General features: G+C 42.8%; 1 protein-coding gene across 3 annotated transcripts; it reads right to left on the bottom strand.

Annotated features, from left to right (window-relative positions):
• Nucleotides 1-10,360: 10,360 nt before the first annotated feature.
• On the bottom strand, nt 10,361-19,952 carry LOC147903190 (putative thiol methyltransferase 2). 3 transcript variants are annotated; one of them, XM_087372781.1, is made up of 8 exons: nt 19,760-19,952; nt 12,072-12,202; nt 11,888-11,974; nt 11,669-11,766; nt 11,188-11,287; nt 11,014-11,060; nt 10,847-10,925; nt 10,361-10,478 (listed from the first exon to the last, which is right to left on the bottom strand). In XM_087372781.1, the coding sequence occupies exons 1-8, from the start codon at nt 19,923-19,925 to the stop codon at nt 10,431-10,433; spliced, it is 756 nt and encodes a 251-aa protein (XP_087228907.1). In that variant the 5' UTR covers nt 19,926-19,952; the 3' UTR covers nt 10,361-10,430. The 3 variants fall into 3 exon arrangements, with proteins under 3 accessions (XP_087228907.1, XP_087228906.1, XP_087228908.1); XM_087372780.1 differs by lacking the exon at nt 10,361-10,478 and having other exon boundaries at nt 10,514-10,925; XM_087372782.1 differs by lacking the exons at nt 10,361-10,478; nt 11,014-11,060 and having other exon boundaries at nt 10,881-10,983.
• Nucleotides 19,953-20,820: the final 868 nt, after the last annotated feature.

The raw sequence follows: 20,820 nt of genomic DNA, 5'->3' as shown, positions 1-20,820 counted from the left end.
GACCTTGTCATAACAGGGAACCATGAAGAGAAGATCTCGCAGACGAAGCATTTGCTAGGAAGAGAGTTTGAAATGACAGACCTCGGACTGATGCATTTCTGTTTGGGGATTGAAGTTTGGCAGGAGCCGAAACAGATCTTCATTTCACAGCTGAAGTATGCTAGAGAGATATTGAAGGCATTTGGCATGGCTGAGTGCAAGACAGTTGGTACCCCTATGGAGGTTGACGCGAAGCTCTCAAACGAGGATTCATCACCACTGGTGGACGAAGCGAAGTATAGAAGGCTTGTGGGCAGCTTGATTTACCTGTGTAACACAAGGCCAAACATCAGTTTTGCTACTGGTGTACTAAGCAGGTTTTCCAATAAGCCCCGGGAGAACCATTGGAGGGCAGGGATGCGGGTGCTGAAATACATCAAAGGCACACTTGATTATGGCATCACCTATACCAAGGACAACATCTTGACCGGATGCTGTGACTTGGATTGGGCAGGAGACGTGGACAGTAGGAGATCAGTGACAGGGTACTGTTTCTCACTTGGATCTGGAGTTGTGTCATGGGTCAGCAAGAAGCCACCCACATTTGCTCTTTCTTCTACCGAGGCCGAGTACAAATCTGCATGCTTTGCTTCTTGCGAGGCAGTGTAGTTGAGGAGGATTTCGGGGGACATGGGTGCAGTGCAGAACAAGCCTACGCAGTTATCATGTGACAATCAGAGTTGCATGGTGATCGCAAAGAACCCGGTGTTCCACGCTCGCACAAAACACATTGAGATTCAATATCACTTTGTACACGAGCTCATCATGGATGGAGAGGTCGACTTTGTGTACTGTCCAACTACAGAGAATGCTGCGGACATCTTCACGAAGGCTCTTGGAAGAGACTTGCTGGAGAGGCATCTTCATCGACTTGGCATTGGGCCGAAAAAGTAAGTTCACTTACGGGTGGACATTGAGGGGGGGTGTTAGATATCAATGCTCCACTCTCATGTAACTACGCGGGAACCAGCTAACTCTACTTGTAAGCCCCATATGAGGAGAAGGCATTTGAGTAGCTCGGTTATCCGATAGGTCCTAGTTTGGACACCAGATGGGGACCATGTGTGGCCTGATGGCTGGACGGCTTCAGATAGAGTTGGCACACCGCCAACTAGGCTACATGCAAGTGCAGGAAGGCATCCCTTGACTGACCGCACTGAGGGTAGACGGAGCATTTCCCAGGGCAGCCCACTCTCGGGTTGCGGGGCCCGTTTGGAGCCTCAGATGATCTCGGATGGCTCTGGGCCGAATGGAAACCGTAGGTGAGTTGCTCTATTTTGCACACCGGTTCTATTGTATGGTCGGTGGCCTATTTCGGGACCGACCCCCAGTCGACCGTTTTGGGCGGACTGGGTCGGTCACCCAATTGAGCCTAACCGACTACGACTGGTGGCTATATAAGAGCAAGCCCGTGAAGCCCATTTCATCACTGGCTACAGCAACCCTGATTCCTTAGCATCCAACCTCCGTCTTCTACTGTTTCCAGCACGCCATCGAAGCTTCTTTCATAGGAGCGCACGGTTGGGAGGCAGCGCCATCTATTGTATCAGTTCTACAGTAATCAAATTTTTGATTCTCCATACTATCTTGTTTTCTCTCTTGCGTACGAGATCCTATTATCTGTTGAGCACAGACGACGTATTATTTTCTTACACTATGTTCAAAAAGATAAAGCTCAACAAGAAGAATCCATCAACTCCAGGGTGAGATACAAAAGCTCAAAGGGAAAGCCAAGGTCCAAATACCGTACCTATAATTTTGCCATCAGACAAGAAGAGCATGCACACCCTCTTGAGTGGGAAGCCACACATGAAGATCCTCCTCCTATAGAAACAGAATCCTAACAAAGGAGATCAATCATCCCAACGTCAAGACTCGAGACAAGTCCCTCCAAAAGAAGACCTCGTAATCTCAATGGGCCAAGAGGCTTTGGATAGGTTGGCAAGAAATCACAAGGACTATGAAGAAGAAGTGCTTCAATATTTTGCCCTAGCCTTTATCAAGCCAACAAATGTTGTGAGGGAATACCATCTGCCCACTTTACCATATCCACTAATCACGCATGAAGTGATGCTACTCCAAAAGGCACACTTGCTAGTATTGGAAGTAGATAAATACAATGGATACAAAAATGACAGGAAAAACCATACAAGCCCTAGGTGTGTGCGCATGCCCTTTGTGTGTCTATGTGTGTGTGTGTGCGCGCCCTTTGTGTGTCAGTGTGGGAACATGCTACTGTTGAACGCTATGGGCACCGTGATGTGGGAACCGGATCAGCCAAGGGGAGAGAGAGAGAGAGAGAGAGAGAGAGAGAGAGAGAGAGAGATTGTGCAATCACCGGTTGGTGTTGATGGTGTGGGCATCGTAGAGAGCAGCCCCTTCTTTGCAATAGCCAAACTTTCCTTGGGCTGCTCTATCAAACGATTTGTGTTACTTGTCTTGCTCGTGGAAATGTAGAACGGAGTGCCTATGAGAGACTACTGCTAGTGAACTAGCTAGGAGCAACTATGATTCCTAAGACTCATAAGTACATGCAAAAAGGTCAAGATGTTTGGTACCGGACTTTCACTTCTTGCCTTAGACAATGCAGGTTAGTTTCATGCATAAATTGATGGCCTTTTTGGGGACCACCATTGTGTCCTTGCTTCAACCGCACCTTGCTAGTCGATAGTTGTAGCTACTATTATGCTTGTGAGCTCTAATGCACGCAGTGCAAATAAAGATTTCTTATAAGTTCTAATGCAACACCTAATTACATGCTTATTGATTCTTGAGCCTTTACATATTAGAACTGGGGACTTCTGAGTCTTTGTGTGTGTATGTGTGGTCGAAAAGGTGAGTGCGGATGTGTGTGGCATGCAAAATGAGCTCTCAAAAAAGTCACGAAGTGGTGTATATATGTGTATGGATGTGTGAGTGTGTGAAATGCAATTACTAACTGGATACTAAATGCAAATGGAGTGCTTGTGGTTAGATACATATGCGTATGCAAATGTGGATGCAAGGTGCGTGTGAGTTTGTGAGCGATTGTGGATGATCCGAAGGTGGTATGGGAGACGTGGATGGTCCAAAATCCCAATCAAGTACATGCAAGCAACCAATATGCCCAATGAGATGCCATATGCAAATGTAATGTTGAAAAAAAGATAAACTACAACAAGATGCAAAAAACTCACCTACCTATTCCTAAAACGAAATTAAAAATGCTTAAAAAAGACGTTAAAAGATTTTATCTAAGCAAACAACTCAAAAATGCATGTAATGCAGACTCAACTCACACTGACAAGCCGAAACACACATCAAACACAATCTACCTATCCTGATAGACAGACAAGCAAGTGTCCAACACCTACGGGCAATCCGACTAAGCAAAAAAACTAAATCTAACTCTAGGTGTGAACCTAGGGAAGTCTTGGACAAGCTAATAGGCACGTGTGATTCTTAGCCTCAATCTAGTCTAGGCACTTGTCCCCAACAATGGCGCCAATGTTCAGGAGTCGCCCAACGGACAGGTGTAGCATAGAGAACCCCTCAACATAATATATATCTACAGAGAACATAGTGACCCAACTAGTGCATAGAGACAATGAAGCAAGTGTCAAGAGGCCATCTGAGGCAACAACACAGATACACGGACTCTAGCGTGCAGTCCTATGGCCATCCACGTGTCTATCCAGCATGTAGAAGCTAATCTAGAGCAACCGGCATGATAAAAAACTACTGAACTATCTAGTAAAGGGAATGCCTATGAGGTCAAGCCGTAATGATCAAATCACCCAAAACACAACCACACATGCCATCACCTACCAGCAAGATGCTTGCCAGGTTAGGAATGGCAAATTGAAATGGGGAAACTAAGCACTCTATGCGTAGTGCTTGGCCTCTAGACTACCTCTACCAAATGCGACGAGCAACTGATGCTTCTACCGCTCTAAATCTCCTTATCTAACATATGTTTGGTATTTTTGTATTGTCTAAGTATCATAGGATGCTTAATAGATTAATTAACAACTTATTAATTAAACAGTAACAAATCATTAATCAATGCAACGAGCTTGACACAAGGAATGCCAAGAAATAGTCGAACTTATATTCGAAGAATTGATGCAAGCGTAGTGAGCAACGGAGCTCTAGCGCACCCGCGGCTTATCCACTTTTCTCTCACTCAAGACTTCCTTTACAAATAAGCTTATTTTTGCTTATATAGGCCAGACTGGAAACTACAAGCAGCTAATCTTGAGGCATTCTATACAAATTGGAAGCATAATAGCCCCGGATTGTGTTTATAGACTCTCCATACTGCTAAAAATAGTAATTTCTCGTCTCGGGCACCCGATGGTCGGCGGACACCAAAAAATAAAAATGTTCAGCACTTGGGCAGGGCATCTACTCCATCTTCTTGGCAAGGCAATCGGCATGTGGCATTTTTTGCCCAAGCATCTAGTGAGTCATTAGGGAAATTTAAAACTAAAAAAAGGGTCCTAGACTAAAGAAATCCATGTCACCATATTTTCTAAAAGCTGGATTTTCGGCAAAAGTTTTGCAAACAAGGTCCAATTTTGTCGAACATTGCATCTTTACATTCTACTCATTAGGAGCTTTTTGATGACAGAAGGTTTTATAGAGCTTGGAAGTGGAACTAGAACATTATACAAAAGATTCCTTTTAGCCTAGGGAAGATTATCATAACATTAATATGCCTTACACTAAAAGGAATCTTTTGTATGACTTCCTAGTTCTACATCCCAACCCTATCAAACCTTATATAATCCGAAAGCTCTTGATGAATAGAATCTTAAGATGCGACGTTTGACAAAATTGATGTTTGTCGGCAAAAATAACCAACTTTTAGGGAATATGGTGACAGAAGTTTCCTTAGAGGGTCCTTTTTTGAGCCCAACATTCCCCTAAGGGTGTTTATCATGCATATATCTATGTATGTACATAGGTTACACACACATATATGAATATATACACATGTGCACACACATACACATAAATACATACACTATTTGTGGAGATATGCACGAGGGCCCTGCAAAAGCCGCTGTTGATTTCTCAATTTTATGATCTCCGACCACCGAGATCTCGAAATGGATGCAGACTCTTCCTCAAAGTAACTGATGATTTTGTAGTTTATACGGGGCCATATGGATTCCAATGTGTATAGAACACTTCCAATTTAGGTGTCAGTCATGTCTGTCTTGCATCGCAAGTCCGGCCTATAGAAGCAAAATTAAGCTTATTTGTAAAAATGTCCTGTGTGAGAGAGAAAGAAGAGAGCCGTGACTTGGGCGCCACTTCTAGGACTTGCTATGCTCATATCAATTATCCAAATCAATTCCCGTTTGTTTGAGGTTACTCTATGTGATTTGCTCTTCAATTCAATTATTATCATATTTGATTTTGTCAAGTGTGTGTCCGTTTTGAAGATGCGACCGAGAAGATGTGGCCGGGAGGACATGCACTAGTGCCGGTGGAAAATACATGGCTACATATAACCCTAAGCTATCGGATTCTACAAAGCCTAGAGCCGCCATTTGAAAGAGCGTCCATTTTAACTTAGAGCTAAATTCAAGCAAAAAAACCAAGCGACGTGGCAAGCCAAGCGCTAAGATTTGACATGTGGCAAAAATCTTAGTACATGAATGCATATGGAGCTAGTATATACCGAGACAACCTAGGGCGACACATATGCATTGAGGACCACCAGGTGGTTTTTAACGCCGCCAAATTGCCATAAGTAAACTACCAAGAATACTGGTACTAAGGCCTTGACAGGACCATGTACAATCTTGCAAAGCATTGGTGAAGCCCTGCATGTATGTACCATGAATGTTCTCTCTCTCTCTCTCTCTCTCTCTCTCTCTCTCTCTCTCTCTCTTCAAGGGGCATTCAAAGTAGTCGAAGACATTAGTCAATACCTCAACGCTTGTACTAAGAGCTATGGTTACATTGCGCCTAGATGAGTCGTGTAAGCTCACAATAAATATAATATTAGCATAGTGTAGACATGCCCACACCCACATACACAATATATAATATTGGCAAGATACACACATAAACTTCTTTTCTCTTTTTCTCTCTCCATCTCTCTCTCACTCTCACTCTCTCTGTTTCCCTTTCCTCACTCCCTGCATTTAGTCCCCTTCCCCTGTGTGTGTGTGTGTGTGTGTGTGTGTGTGTGTGTGTGTGTGTGTATGTATGTATGTATGTATATACATATATATATATATATACATACATATATATACATATATATATATAGTTCACGGGTCGCCCAACGGACGAATGTAGCATATATACCCCTAAACATAATATATGTCTACAGAGAACGTAGTGACCCGAGCCTCTCTCTCTCTATCTCTCTCTCTGTCTCTCTCTCTCTATCTCTCTCTCTCTCTCTCTCTCTCTCTCTCTCTCTCTCTCTCTATATATATATATATATATATATACACACACACACACAAACACACACACACACACATATATATTAACGGACGGATTAGCATAGCAAACCCCTAAACATAAAATATGTCTACGGAGAACGTAGTGACCGGACTAGTGCGTGGAGGCGATGGCACAAGTGTCAACAGGCCATCTGAGGCAACACAACTACACAGACTCAAGTGTATGGTCTATGGTCAACCATGTGTCTATCTTGCATGTGCAAGCTAATCTAGAGCCACCGGTGAGTAGAGAAACTATCGTACACTGTATCTAGCAAAGGGAATGCCTATGAGGTCAAGCCGGACTAGTCTAATTGCCCGGAACACAACCACACATTCCATCACCCACGAGCAGGATACTCGCCAGGTTCGGAATGGTGGATCGGAATGGGGAAACTAAGCTATCTATGCATAGAACTCGGCCTCTATACTACCTCTACCAAATAGGGTAAGCTACAGATGCTTCTATCGCTCTAAATTAACAAGAGGGTGTTTAATATATTAATTAGCAGATTACTAATTAAACATTAACAAATTACTAATCAATGCAAAGAGCTTGACACAACGAATACCAGGAAACAAACGGATTTGCATTTGATGAGCCGATGCGAGTGTAGCAAGCGACAAAGCTTTGGCACGCTCGCGGCTTATCCACTTTACACTCACTCAAGACCTCCTTTACAAATAAGCTTATGTTGGCTTATCTAGGCTGGACTAGTGACTTGACCCGAAAACTACTTACAGCTAATCTCGAGGCATGCTATACAAATTGGAAGCGTCATAGCCCTAGATTGTGTTTACAAATTACCCATATAGCATAATTTCTCATCCTCGGTGGGTACCCGATGGTCAACGGACATCAAAACTAAAAATAAACGACACTTGGGTGGGAAATCATCTACATCTTCTTGGCAAGTCAACTGACATGTGCCGTGTTTTCCCCAAGCATTCCCCCCCACCTAGTCCGCGCACATCCTCAGGTGTGCTGCTAGGCTGAATTGTCGTGGCTTGGTCATTTGTGTCACTTGGATGCTGATGGCTCGATGAAGCACTTCGGTGAAGTGCGTTGGCAGTGATGCAAGTGAATTCTGGTGAAGATTGGCTTTGATCTGCAACACAGTTAGGAATTAAGATTACATGTATTCACATGGATACAATAAAATGCACAAGTTGGGTAGTTGGACCATTCTGAAAAGAAATTTTTTGATGTGACCATTAAGGCCATCCGCACTGGTTGTCGCAGCAAAACTTATTGGCATTTATTGTAGCTTCCGTCTAACATTTTGAACCAGCTTCTTTGTTAGGACCTGTGGCTTGATGTTTTCTTCCTTTCATTGTTGCAAGGACATGTATGCTTTGACCTTTGAAGCTAAGGGTTAGGCTTGCCGTAGTTATCATTTGGCTTCACTGGGCGAATTGTAGTTGAGAAAATCTAATGAGAATTTTCCAACTTACCCATTTCAATGCAATGATGCAACGCATGCAAACCTAATCCTATTGGTTAGCTTTTGACATGTAAAAGAAGCTTGATATCTTCTTTATCTAAGAATTAGATAGTCTTGAATACCCTATAAGATGTTGACTATCCTGAAAAAATTGTTCCACATACTGCTTGGTAACATTTTGGTGTATTTATGGGATCTATTCTAGCTATACATAGAGCCATTTGCTGGTTTTCCCTATGCAAGCAATTGGATTTGGCTTGAAAACCTATGCACCTGTTCATGGACCTTGGATGAAATGGTAAAAGATTGGAAATGTGTAAATACCATTCCATTCGTGTACCCTAGATGAGCAATAGAAGTATGAAGTCTAGGATATGTTCATTTGAATTTTCACCTGTTAACCTGTACCTATACTTCTTGTGGCCTTATAGCATTACTCCATTGGCATGAGATTGAGCAATGTATACCTGTTTACTCCAAGTGAAACCATCATATGATCTGGCCTTCATTTGTGTTAGCCTGTTTACTTGTAGAATTGTCGTTGAAGCACATTGCAAGTATGTCAATGGTTGGACGCGTAGTTTTCTTCATGTACTGCTCGATTGCCTGCTCATGGTTTTATTGAACAAGAAAGCAAAAAGGAAATTAAAAAACACCTAAGAAAAGGAAAGTGATGGTTGTTTACATACGTCGGGGCAAAAAACCTCTCAGTGAGGAAAAAAAGTGCCCCCGACAGTCCTAGGACCACTTCTTGTTTATTATTGATCATGTACACACACCTATGGAGCTTAGATATCTGCATTACCCCATTCCAGATTTGGCATATTCTATGGGCATTTAAAGAAAATGGAAGTATTGAAAATCAAACGCAAAGAATTAGAAAAAATTGCTTTGGAAACAATGCCCGAAATAGATTTAGCATGGGTCCGCATTTAGAATGCCTCCCCCCCACGAAGATTAAATCTAGTTATGTGCATGTGCATGGGATAAAACAATATGTGTCTATGCACGAACCTATAATGTGGCCCTATTTCATGCATCACAGATTTATGCATGGGTAACAGTATGCTGTGAAAGGAAAAAGGTCTTGAACAATGTGCTCAAGGGCTTCTGAAGGTGAGGCTTGCCTACCTATATCAAAGAATGAGTTCCAAGAACGACCTTTCAAAACTTCAGCTCATTCTTTGAAGGTTTGTGGCAATGTTGAGGTTGAGACTAGATTTGACGTTGAAGCTTCGGAAGTGGTGGCCATTGATGTCTGAACCAAGTCTACTATTGAAACCTCCTCTTGAACTGTGGATGATGTAGACGTTGAAGCTTGTTTTGGAGGTATGAGGCTGATGGACTTGGATCACATTGAATTGTTTCCAACTCCTCCTCATCTGTAGATGCACCTGAAGCTTATTAATAGCATAGCCTCTTCATCTAGTTGTCTCGCGACTATTTCCTCTAAAACATATTTCATTGAAATCAGTCGGGTGTAGTCCCTTCGAGTGGCTTTTCGCGGCATATGAGTTAAAGGCGCAAAATTTGGGACACCCACTTGAGGTTCTGTTGGAGACTCTTCCAGGCATGTTTCAAATGTCATATTTGGTCTCCATATGAGCTTTGTCTCTTCTTTTCAATTGGTTGCTTTCACTGAAGGGAAGCTCCGCGTTGCCAGATTTTGGTTGCCATACCCACATAGCTTTGGCTTTTAGTTTGGCTTGGGTTGATAGCTTTTTAGAAGATGCTATCAACTTCCACACCCATCGGGATATGGCTTTGATGTGGTTGTAGAAGTTCTTGGGCAACCTGTTTAGGTTTTCATGCCCACGTAGATTTGACTTGTGGCTTGGGATCTTGTTGTGGAACCTGCTTCTTTGGCCTTGACTTGTGAGTGGATGGTGGTTTATATTTGACCTGCTTGGGAACCCATATCCACTGCTTATTTAACTGAGCATGTAACATGGATTTTGGAATCCACATTTTCTTCATTGGATTTTGCTTTTTTTGCTTGCTGTTGGCTTTGTTTAGACACTTGGTTCTCTTGGATGTTCATGCTTTTCGAAGAGGTGACCTGTAAACCTGTTTTGGCTTTCTGTTGGTTCTGTAGGTTTGGTGATATTGTGGAGAAGGTTTGGCTATCCAAATCTACTTGGGTTACCTGCTTGATCTGCTCCTGTTTCTTTGTGACCTATTTGGGTGGTGAAACTAGAACCTAAGGGGCTTTGGATGTAAGCTAGAATCTACGGTGGTTTGAGTAGTTGCATCTCTGCATTCAAGCACTTTGGGTCAGTCAGCATCTTATGGAATTGACCTTTTTGGCACTGAAACTTCATGAGGATCAATTGTACGATATGTGTCTACTGCGACAAATGGGACGTATGTGTGTGTACATATTTATGAGCGGGCAAATTAACAAATTTTGAATTTTGAACACATTACGAGCCGTTCAAAAAATTACATGGAACTCCTTGAAATTTCGGAGATTGAGTTGGAACATCATAAGAATGCCTTAAAGCTTGGTTGTCACCCGTCTCCACCTTCCCAAATACTCCCGACCCTGCTCGTCAAACACAGAGAACTGAGGTCCTTCTGATAGTAATATGCATCCCGCAGTACGTGGTCATGAGAGCCCAAACCACTAAGCTGTGGACCCTCACAAGGTAAGGACCAAGCCTAACTACGCATGTCCACGAATGGAGACATTTCTACCCTATATACTAGCCATTTCAACCAGCCAGCCAAGAGCCCTCAGACAGAGATGGTTCAATATCCCCGTCAAGTGGGTTCAAGAAGCAGGCCTAGAAAACCTATGTTTTATTCAAAATACGTGATTGGCGGGCAGGCATATACCCTTTTCCTCATGCCTGCCATTATGCCTGGGCTTGGGCCATGCACAAGTTGTGAGGTGAGCATGTAAGAGTATACCTTCCGTTTGCCTACGGCAAGAGTGTTCGGTTGAAAAACTAGGCACTGAAAGCCGTGTAGAAGAAGAGCTTTCTCATACCTGCAAGTATTGTCAAGACTCAGAAATCATGCCATGAAGAGCCATTGGTGAAAAGTACCTTCATACAAGAACAAAAAAGAACACTCACGATTCCAGCGAAACAGCATAGGGAGGCCCACCTTCATATTGATCCATCTACAGAACCCAGGGGACAAAACAAAAAGGAAAAAAAAACAGCTTGCATTGGACTTAGGGCACTAGAGTAGAGGACAAAGAGAGAAGCCTGTATTTTCATCCTTTGGCTGGAATGCAAAGCTATTACCGGGAACATCAACGTAACCAGCTCACCATCAGAAGCTAACAGCTCTGCCATCTTGGATCCCCAGAGAGGCCTCATAGACGGGTCTAATGCACAGAAAAACCTGCACAAAGCAATACAAAGTCTCGATCACGTACTTTCCTTGCTCTCATAACCAAAACAACATCTGCGTGTGCCCTCCTTCCCTCCTCACAATTTGATGATGTTCGTTCCCTCCTTACATGCAAAATTTTCAGAAAGCTAGAGTTTGTTCAAGCTTTGCGCAAGGTGCACAACCATATGCAATGGATAAGCAGGCTTCAATTAGCAATCAGTCGGCACTAGGCAACTTACATACTGGCTGTATGAAATCACCTTGGGCATACAACCTGCTACTAAACTCGAGAGAATGGGAGGCACCTGATATGAAAACCTCATAGCATATGCAACGAATTGAAGACATGACTGCACAAACAGAAGCAGCATATAAACAACGTAATCTTACGTGTAATCAAAGATAAGGTCGAATGGAGCTCCTGGTTGGTAAGTAAAAAAGTCCGTGCAAACAAAATCCACCGTGCTGGGGTCTGTATGTGTCCACATCTATAGACCACAAAAAGTCCACTCTTTGTATAATTACTAATTTTATGTATGTTTACACTCGTATCCGGAAAGATGTAGAGAAATTGTAAAGATGGTCCAGCTGTGAGTGTACTTAACTCACCTTAGTAGCACGATCAATGGCTGTTGGAGAAATGTCCAATCCGGTAACATGCCGTTCAGAAGTTGCCAAGGCCACTACATCATGTCCCTGCATCAAAATAATCCAGTTTAGCGCAAAAGTTGGACTAAAAGCGAAGCTACTGACCACTGATGACACACGGCAGATAAAAAGGAAAAGGACATACAGAGCCACAACCAGGAACAAGAACTCGCCCTGCTGGAAGATCATTTTTTTGCACAAGATCTGCAATAATGGGCGTAACATGTCCAAGGTCCCATGGTGTTACATCTTCCACCCAACATTTGTCCCAAGATTCTGTGCGCAGGCCATGAAAGTTATCAAAAGAGTGAAATAACGACAAATGCAAGCATGTCTGCATGTATATGCACTTGCATGTGTTTGTCTGCATGTGTGCAGTTTGTGTATGCCATTGTGAAATAAAAATGCGTGTCACGGCTTTGAAATGCCACTAAATGTTTCTAGATTGAAACGTCACGAAACAATGCGAAACTTCTCATGCGAGACTTTCTGCCCAAACTTAATTTAACGTTTTTCCTAGGCTTCTGTTCACTACAGCTCATTTTTGAACATTAGTTTTCCACTTTCTCCCGTTAGCCACCTCCCGACTACCGAGTGTTTCACAGAACTATTTTGCTGTTCTTTACAACCTGTTGTCGCCCAATATTTAAAAATGTGGCCTACAAAATTTCGGTTCCTCTTTTCAAGGCCTTCATCTACAGATCAGAGGTGTAGTAGGAACCAATGAGGAGGTGCCTAATGCCACTATATGCTCCCATGTACAAAAGAGAAGAATAGGTGAGACTATGACCATCGTTAGATGAAAAAATGTCTCCGCTCCTCTGCCACCCTCGCGCTCTTCTCAAAGCACAAACACTGCACACCATACCATATGTGCTAGTCCATAAGCAATGACATATAGACTCCCAGACATGGAATGAACACCTGATGCAGATCTGGTCGTGTCCAGTCACTGTGGCCCAACTCCCAACTTGTAAACCCCAGTGTGCAATCAACCAAAAAATAGGGAATCCTCCAACTAAAGCAAAAATCCCAAAGAGCGGACCAGGACTGATGAAGGTAGGCATGTGACCTACCCTCATGTAGCCAAATGCGCACACTGGTCAGGCGCTCTCTTTGGTGATGCATCTGCAAAATGCAACCTATCTTTACTAAGTACTCCAAGAACAAAAGCAGCGCACATGAGAAGTCAATGTGGGCTGCCAGTTTTCTGGGTCCCACTATAGCTGAGAGATCGGGCGGTGCATCCTCATGTCAGAGCTGAGGATCAACACATGCGCCCTCCCTTGGAACCCACAGCCCCGGCACTAAGTAAGATCCAGAAGAATATGCTTCTCATCCTGATACATGATCCTACTGTGCGGAGAGGCATCTTTGTAACCATCCAGCTTTAAGTAAAGAAATTATCTCCTAGTAGCAACCTGTAAGCACTTGTATAGTGATTAAGTGTTCTTCCTCTAGGAAGAATGAGAATATGAATGCACTTCAATTCTTACATGAAGAGAAGTGTGAATGGGCATGTTCCCAACCTTAAGGGTTACATTGAGCGCTTTTCGAATGAATGATTTGGCATCATAATATTTACATCCATTGTGAAGCATCGAGTGATGGTTGCTCACAAAAAATGTCTTGCAAGTCTCAAGTAAGCTTTTTTTTCTAGACAAGCCTTGACAAGTCATCATGGAAGTATATAGTGTGCTAAAATTTGAAATCAAGGCAGTTAAAAACCCAAAGACCCACCCTTTGACAAAAGCGAACATATGGCATAATGACATTTCATGCTGATGTGGCACTAACATGGTGCTTGGTCGATGTGGAGATTTGCTTATGTGGTGAGTACATGGCACTAGCATGGCGATGATGTGGCCAAGACATGTGACAGCCATGCAAGAGGCCAAGTAGCATCACACTTGGCGTCACCACGCATAACACTTGGCAGAAAGGTGTCACCATATGTAACACTTGGCAAAAAGGTGTCACCACATGTAACACTTGTCAGAAAAGTATCACCACATGTAACGTGTGGCACAGAGGTGTCCCACATGCACGCATTCCCTTCACCTATATAAATAGCAAGCTTTCTCTTCACTAGAGGCATAAAAGCTAACACTTTGAAGAGGCAAGAAGATTATCATAACCCTCTCGAAGAGTAGAGATCGCTCTTCAAAAAATCCACCATATGAAAGCAAGGATACAACAATGCAAGGAGTAGAAGGAAAGTTGAAAGTCCTTCATCAAAGGTTTACACTATTGTGTGCATAACATAGGAGAAGATAACTGGTTGTGCGATCCATTGAACGGTTGAGATAACTATGTCATTGATCTCAAGTCTTGATTACGTTTGCGGCTTGTGGAATAATTATGAAGTGGTGATTAGCTTATAAAAAATTATAACGAGTTATAATCTTGCTCCTCTTCGGCCGTAAAAAGCATCAAGTATTTCACAATCACTGACCATCGGATAAAAAATGCCGACCAACCTAAATGTTGTGGCATGAATATATCCCCTCTAATGATTTGGTGTCGGGCCTTCGGAACAGCGTGCTCTATCTCTATAGTGCCTACTCGCACTCCTCATCCAATACAAAGTGGACAACCATGAGATCCCGATGCATTAGTCATGCCACGGATCAAGTAAGCAATGTACCACTGGACCAGAGTCCCAATTAATGTGTGTCTTCTCTTCCAATTGTTTGTCCTCAACATCTCTAACATAAGAATTCCAAATGAGTATCTGCCACTTAACTTCCTCTTGGGTCCTTGGGGGCTCTATGAACCATGGCCCTCTCATAGAAACCCAATTCTGCAAGACTAAGAGCAGAAAGGGGAGACATGTAACAAGGAAAGAGTAGCGTCTATAAAGATAATATGGTAACTCTTACCTCCAAAAATGCTCATCTAGGACCCCAAAACGTGGCACCAAGGTCGACAGATGACATGAAAGCTTTTCAAGACTCATTTCTAGGAAACAGGCCTCTAACAATGAGCTTGGTAAGTAGTTCTTTGCTTTGCATCTCAGGATCTATAATCCCTAGGTCCCCATCTTGGCGTGGCATAATAACTATCGATCACTAGACATGAGCTCTAGTATCATGTAAACCATGGGAACGTCCCCACAAGGATTTCTTGACCATGCTTCTTAAGTGAGCCATCACCCCCAAGTGCAACATGCAATAAGTAGTAAGGTACTTGTAAACTAGTATATTTACAAGAGTTATTTTGAAACCTCCATGTTTCAACTCAAATTTCACAATCAAACAAAACGAGACCTAAAAAAGCGTGAAAGGATGAAACAAACAAAACAATTTCTCGTCACTATGGTGTATACCTCACCACCTCCACCGGACACGAAGGGGTAGACAATTCTAGATCCCTAGCAAGCCCTCAAATTGATTGAACTACATAATAATTTTAAAAAATGCAAGTTGATTCCTATGCAACCAAAAAAGTGGTATGCTTTACTTTGGCTGGGAGAGGTGAGAACCCCTAATTGATTATCCACCATTTGGGATATCCTATAGCTTGGTCAATTTATACTATAACTCAGTTGGTACTATCAGAATCTCTCTAGTTGGCCGTTGTATATCGCAACTCGTGTGCCATTCTTCTTGCCTCCATCATATAGGTTTGAGCTCATTCATAATGAATGCCATGGAGCTCCTAGAAGACCAAATTGGATAAAGGAGTTTGAGATGAGAAGCGTAAATAAAGCATGTAGTCCCAAGTACATAAGTATATCATTGTCAAAAAAGTTTCTATATTGGCTGCCTATGCTTTTCAACCACAACCTTGGAGGCAAATGATGCCTTATCTCTATGAGCGTGCATAAACAGCCACATTTAGACATTAGAAATTCTCCCTAGTAAGCTATATTGATTCATTTCTTGGGCAAATCAAAGGTTGCCTTTATACCATGAAGCTCCTTAGGACTTTGAGAACATTACTTCTTTTATCACTTGAGGGATCAAGCCTCTAATTCTTCTTGTTTAGAGAGCATACATCAGAATGCCGTGCTATCTAAGCTGCTTCCTTTTAAGTAACAAAGACATGATTATCTCCTCTCACCACATAGCATCCATGTCATGAATGATGTTGTGGATGACATGGTCACATGCTTTCCTTAATATCATATTGGCATGCACTATTGTCCCTTTTGGCATAAATTTCATGATATGCTACAGCCATTCCTGCCAATGTTTTCTTTCAGAATTCCCCTTCTCATGCTGATTATAATTTTTCTGGTACCACTCTACCTCAATTGACAGCTGCACATGTATGTGCAGCCTTGCAAAGTAATTTTGCCAACATTATGTGGAGCATCAATCCCTGCCTTGGTGGTGTAAATGCTTGAAGAAACTGTGGCACTCTGGTCTGCTGTCTTCTAGAAGCCTCTAGGGTTCTTATTTGCAATGGAGACAAATTGCTGATGTTAGATGTGCAAGATGGAAAGAAAATTTTCAATCCATGTGCTAGCTTTGATTTTACTTGAAAAGTTGCAAATGGCAGATTTTTGTCTCTTTGGAATATCGGCTCTGATATACCACTTTGGCATCTTAGGTTATTTGAAATTCTCCCCCATCCATATCGTGCTGACTTTGTCTGACTAAGATGTTGATATCTTCACGTCATATGGCAGTGATGCACTTTGATGAAGATACATGGTTTTGTGGATTCTCTAGCAGCTTGTAAGCTTTCGTTCCGCAAAACAGCAGTAGCAAAACTCCCACTTCACATTCTAGGAATTTGACATCCAAAAATAGCATAATTTCACTTGGCTGCATAGAGATCATAATATTTTTTACCAAATTTGCAGATAGGCACTGACATTGCAGCAACTCAGCAACTTGAACCAATTATCTCCATCCAAAGGCAGTTGGTGTACTGGAGTGGCACATAGCTCAGCCTGGCAGGCCCAGCTCTAGTCCTCAACCAGGTTCTTCTAGAGATACCAAGTCCAAGGGTGTGTTGTCGTATCACTGTCTTAAAGCATGAATAACACTTGGACGACAAAAATCCAGAGGTGCAAAGCTAGCGTTGCTGGGTAGGTTGATAGTCTGTGGCATCACACAAAAGGGGACCAACCTTGGAATCCTCTTGAATGTAAGCTCGAGAGCTATGTTAGATGAAACTAATCCAAGCAAGAAATGGAATGATCCCATTGATGTAACATCATGTCACCAGACATACAATATGCTATAAAAACGACAGAAAAGCAAAGACTTGAGGGGATCATACAAGCAGATTGTACACATTTGGACATGAGCAAGTTGGAAATGGTCATGTGCAATAAATTTCTCCTTCACCACACTCTCTGTGTATTTTCTTCTGGCGTGTTAAAACTCAATGTTTTCAAGACATTCTATGTCTAAGTGTCTTTGGAAAACCAAGACAGCATTTTTGGTGCTTTTGCATGCATCCCCTACAACTACACTTGAGGGCTTTGACAGCACAGAATCAAACACAGTAGTGGATTCAATCTATTCATTGGACAAAAGGCCCACTCAAGTCACCCTGCTTGTCCTTGCTTTGTGCCATACTGATGATATGGGAAGAGCTTACAAGTTTCATTGAGTTGATGCCACCTCACAGAGGACCCACATTTCTTGGGTCACCTTGGATACCTGCACACTCCTCAATCTTGGAGAAAATTTGCTGGGGGCATGGATAATATGACACTTGCAACCAGGTTGGATACAAAGAGGGGCATCAGGATAAATCGGTAGAGATAAAGGATACTGAGTTAGGGATACCTCTCATCGCCAGATGGGATCAAAGGAGGACATGTATTTCGAAGTACTAGAGGGTTTCAAATTACCAGGATATAACAATCTAAGGTGGAGATTTCCACCCAGCCTTGGCAGAGGGATAGATTGGTGGCTTGTCAAAATAATACTGATACATGCATGTATGACCAACTCGATAGCACGGACGCTTTGGATTTTCTGTGCTTTGGATTTGAGAGGGCCATGCTCTCACAAAGTTATCCTAAGACGCATAGAGTGGGAGTGCTCAACCCTTGTAAAGCGCACCCATCCCCCATGATTTTCCTCGGTGCAGTGTAAGTGGGATGGGTAGTTGTCTTAAGATGTTCAGAATGGCTACCTTTGCGGTTTAGGCATTGGATGGAGGCAGTACTTTTTAGAGCGCTTTTGCTAAGACTTTTGGAGGGATCTTTCAGACTCTTGGCGACCACAAAGGAACCAATGGGGATTTGGCTTGCTGAAATGAAGCATGACAGCCTCTATACAAGATCTTATATAAGACAGATGGTGTTGCTAGGAGAATTTGCAACTACCGAGAGACAGCTGCTATGCGGACAATTGCATGCCAGATCTTCCAGAGAGTAGTTTTGCACCTAGGCTTCATTGGGGAACATTGTGCTGGCTTCCACTGGAGTCTGCCAGTTAATGTATGAGGCGAAGGGTAACGATGCAGCCTTGTACATCTAAAACATAGAGTCTGCTTCATTGTAGGACTCGATTATTTGCCTTGCCTCCTTTAGCCTGTCTACCAAATGTATGCGGTACTCAACAACATTGTAGACTAACAAGTCGTCCATAACGATTGGGGAATGGCTATTTTGAGGCAGGGACGTAACAAAAAAGGACGTTTCTTCTTGTTGCGCGATCCATTTCGTGTTCCTACATACTGACGGGGAATGTCCATCTCACACCATCCCCATTCCCCATATCCCACATTCTGTTTTCCTGTTCCATGTCAGTAGAAATTGTCATATCTGAGAGTCTCAATGTTTCAGCATAAGAAGCACATGTTCCAGCATAAGATTCAAATTTTACTTAATAATCAGTCCAGTTCCTCGTCTTACAAAAATATAATGTCCACACACTGGACCTCTGTTGATCATCCATCATGCATACGACGGGACTTGAATTCATACAGGAGTAGGTTGTAAGGCCCAGCCTTGCAGTTGACTGTCATTTTGAGAGCATATAGTATTGTTCATAATGATCATAATTGTACTTGCATTTGCAACAATCATATGAACTTCCATGAACCCATATTGTAATCTTATAACATACAACTAACTATAAGATGACAAAAGAGAGAGACATAGACAGAGAGATATTGCATTAACCCTACATCCCTTTCATTGCCACTCTTGCAGCAAACTTTCGCAATAGCATGTTACCTTACGGTTATTTTATCCCTTTTATTGCCACTCTAAGATCATCCATCCAAAACGAGTGTGAGTGCGTGCATGCACGAGAGAGAGAGAGAGAGAGAGAGAGAGAGAGAGACTTTTTTATTTGGTGCAACGAAATTTACCCTCCCAGCCTCATTAAGGTGGAGACACTCCCCTCAGGTAGGGCCTGGGAGCCAGCTATGCAACCAGCTGAGCTACTGCTTGCTGTTGAGAGCGAGATTTCATTACCATTTACAATGCTAGACTACCTTGCTGTGCCTTTCTTACCATGCTTATGATAACAATCATCATCATCACCGTCACATCTATCGACCATCTCAATCTCAAACTCAAAAAACTTCCATCAATCCACAAGTCAAACAAAATGCTTCCATCGTACAAATCTAAGTGCATAGAACAAGCATCAAATCAAATCATCTGAAAACTATAGGTCCAAAGGTGTAGATCCTAGGTAGAGAATTGACTTAGGAGCAACACTTTGATTGTATCGCGTGCATAAACCAGAAAGTTTAAACATGAGCAGCACTTCCTATTAACAGTGCAAGGATGGGAACTCGGACATTCCTGCTTCCTAGCCAAGGTGTTATACAATTAATCCTACAGCCGTGCTCATGAGACCGGCTGAAGCTAAGCGAATTCTAAGATGAAAAAGAGGAAGTCATACTGACTGGTGGCTTGGAGGATACTCTGCAAGCTCTCCACCTTCTCCTGGTTTCTGAGCTGGTCCTTGGTCGTGCTGCTCATGTTGCTGGAGGAGCTGGAACGCCAAGAAGCGCGGGAAGAAATACCTACTGCTTGTGTTAAGGACGGCCTTAAGGCGGACAATCGAAGCATGTTTTCGAGATTGATTCGTTTTAAAGCAACACCCACATATCGACGAACGCCTTCTTTTGGCCTGCCTTAGGGCTTAAGTGGTCCCATGCATATTTCTATCCTATTTCCATCCCACCATATGCTAACAAAAAAAGAGCTAGGGATGGGTTTAGGTGGAAGAGGACACATGGCATCATTTCATGTGTTTAGGAGGTGGGGACAAGGACCTTGTCATCCTCACATGTTTTGGAATCCCTAAAAAAGGGGAACCATTTTGGTTGCCAGGGTGTAGAGGCCATGGTTCAGGATGGGAGAAAAAGTGGCTACTTCCATCCTAAAATGGTCTAGGATGGGTGTAATGATGACAAAAAGATTCCCATCCTAAACCCATGCTAGCCCCATCCATGTGCTAAGGCCCTTAGACATGCTAAGGGTACTTACACACTGGCTGTCCGCCGTCCGTGGACATGCAAACGTGGCGGCCATATGTAAGAAGACCATTTGTTCCTCTTTTTTAGGGACGCCCAAAAGTATGGACGGACAATATTGCATGCCCGACAGGCACCCAAAAGGAAGCGAAGTAAACGACAAGATTTGACCTCCGCGCCTCATGATCTAACAACACTTGGATAATCACGTAGGCTACACACATTGAATATGAATAATGTGTCCACGGGCATCTTATTAGGTGTGTAAATCATGCCCGCCCAACTCAAGCTAACACTGGCAGGCGCGGATTTGGTGTGTAAACACCTTAAGTCAGGGTTCACATCGGAAGAACTTCCTTGCTCACATGGAAGTGTTTGATTGGTTTGAAAAAAAAAAGTGCAGTCTTATGGGGCCACCATACTTCTCCCGATCTTCACCCCTCGGAAGAAACTTCTTCCACCCTCAAAAGGGAAAATTGGTGGGGCAC

Source organism: Dipteris shenzhenensis, chromosome 3 (genome assembly GCF_047967505.1).
Source record: "Dipteris shenzhenensis isolate YYH24624 ecotype China chromosome 3, Dip_SZ_1.0, whole genome shotgun sequence".
Taxonomy (NCBI): domain Eukaryota; kingdom Viridiplantae; phylum Streptophyta; class Polypodiopsida; order Gleicheniales; family Dipteridaceae; genus Dipteris; species Dipteris shenzhenensis.
Note: the sequence above shows the minus strand (reverse complement) of the source record. Positions and strands in the feature narration are given on the sequence as shown.

Bases quoted from the DNA above. Each gene is read 5' to 3' on its own strand.
- LOC147903190 (XM_087372780.1), bottom strand. From the start codon at position 19,925: ATGCTTCGATTGTCCGCCTTAAGGCCGTCCTTAACACAAGCAGTAGGT. The intron at 11,767-11,887 runs GTGAGTTAAGTA...TGTGGTCTATAG, and splicing joins CCATTGATCGTGCTACTAAG to ATGTGGACACATACAGACCC. The intron at 11,288-11,668 runs GTAAGATTACGT...TGCTTTGTGCAG, and splicing joins GACCTTATCTTTGATTACAC to GTTTTTCTGTGCATTAGACC.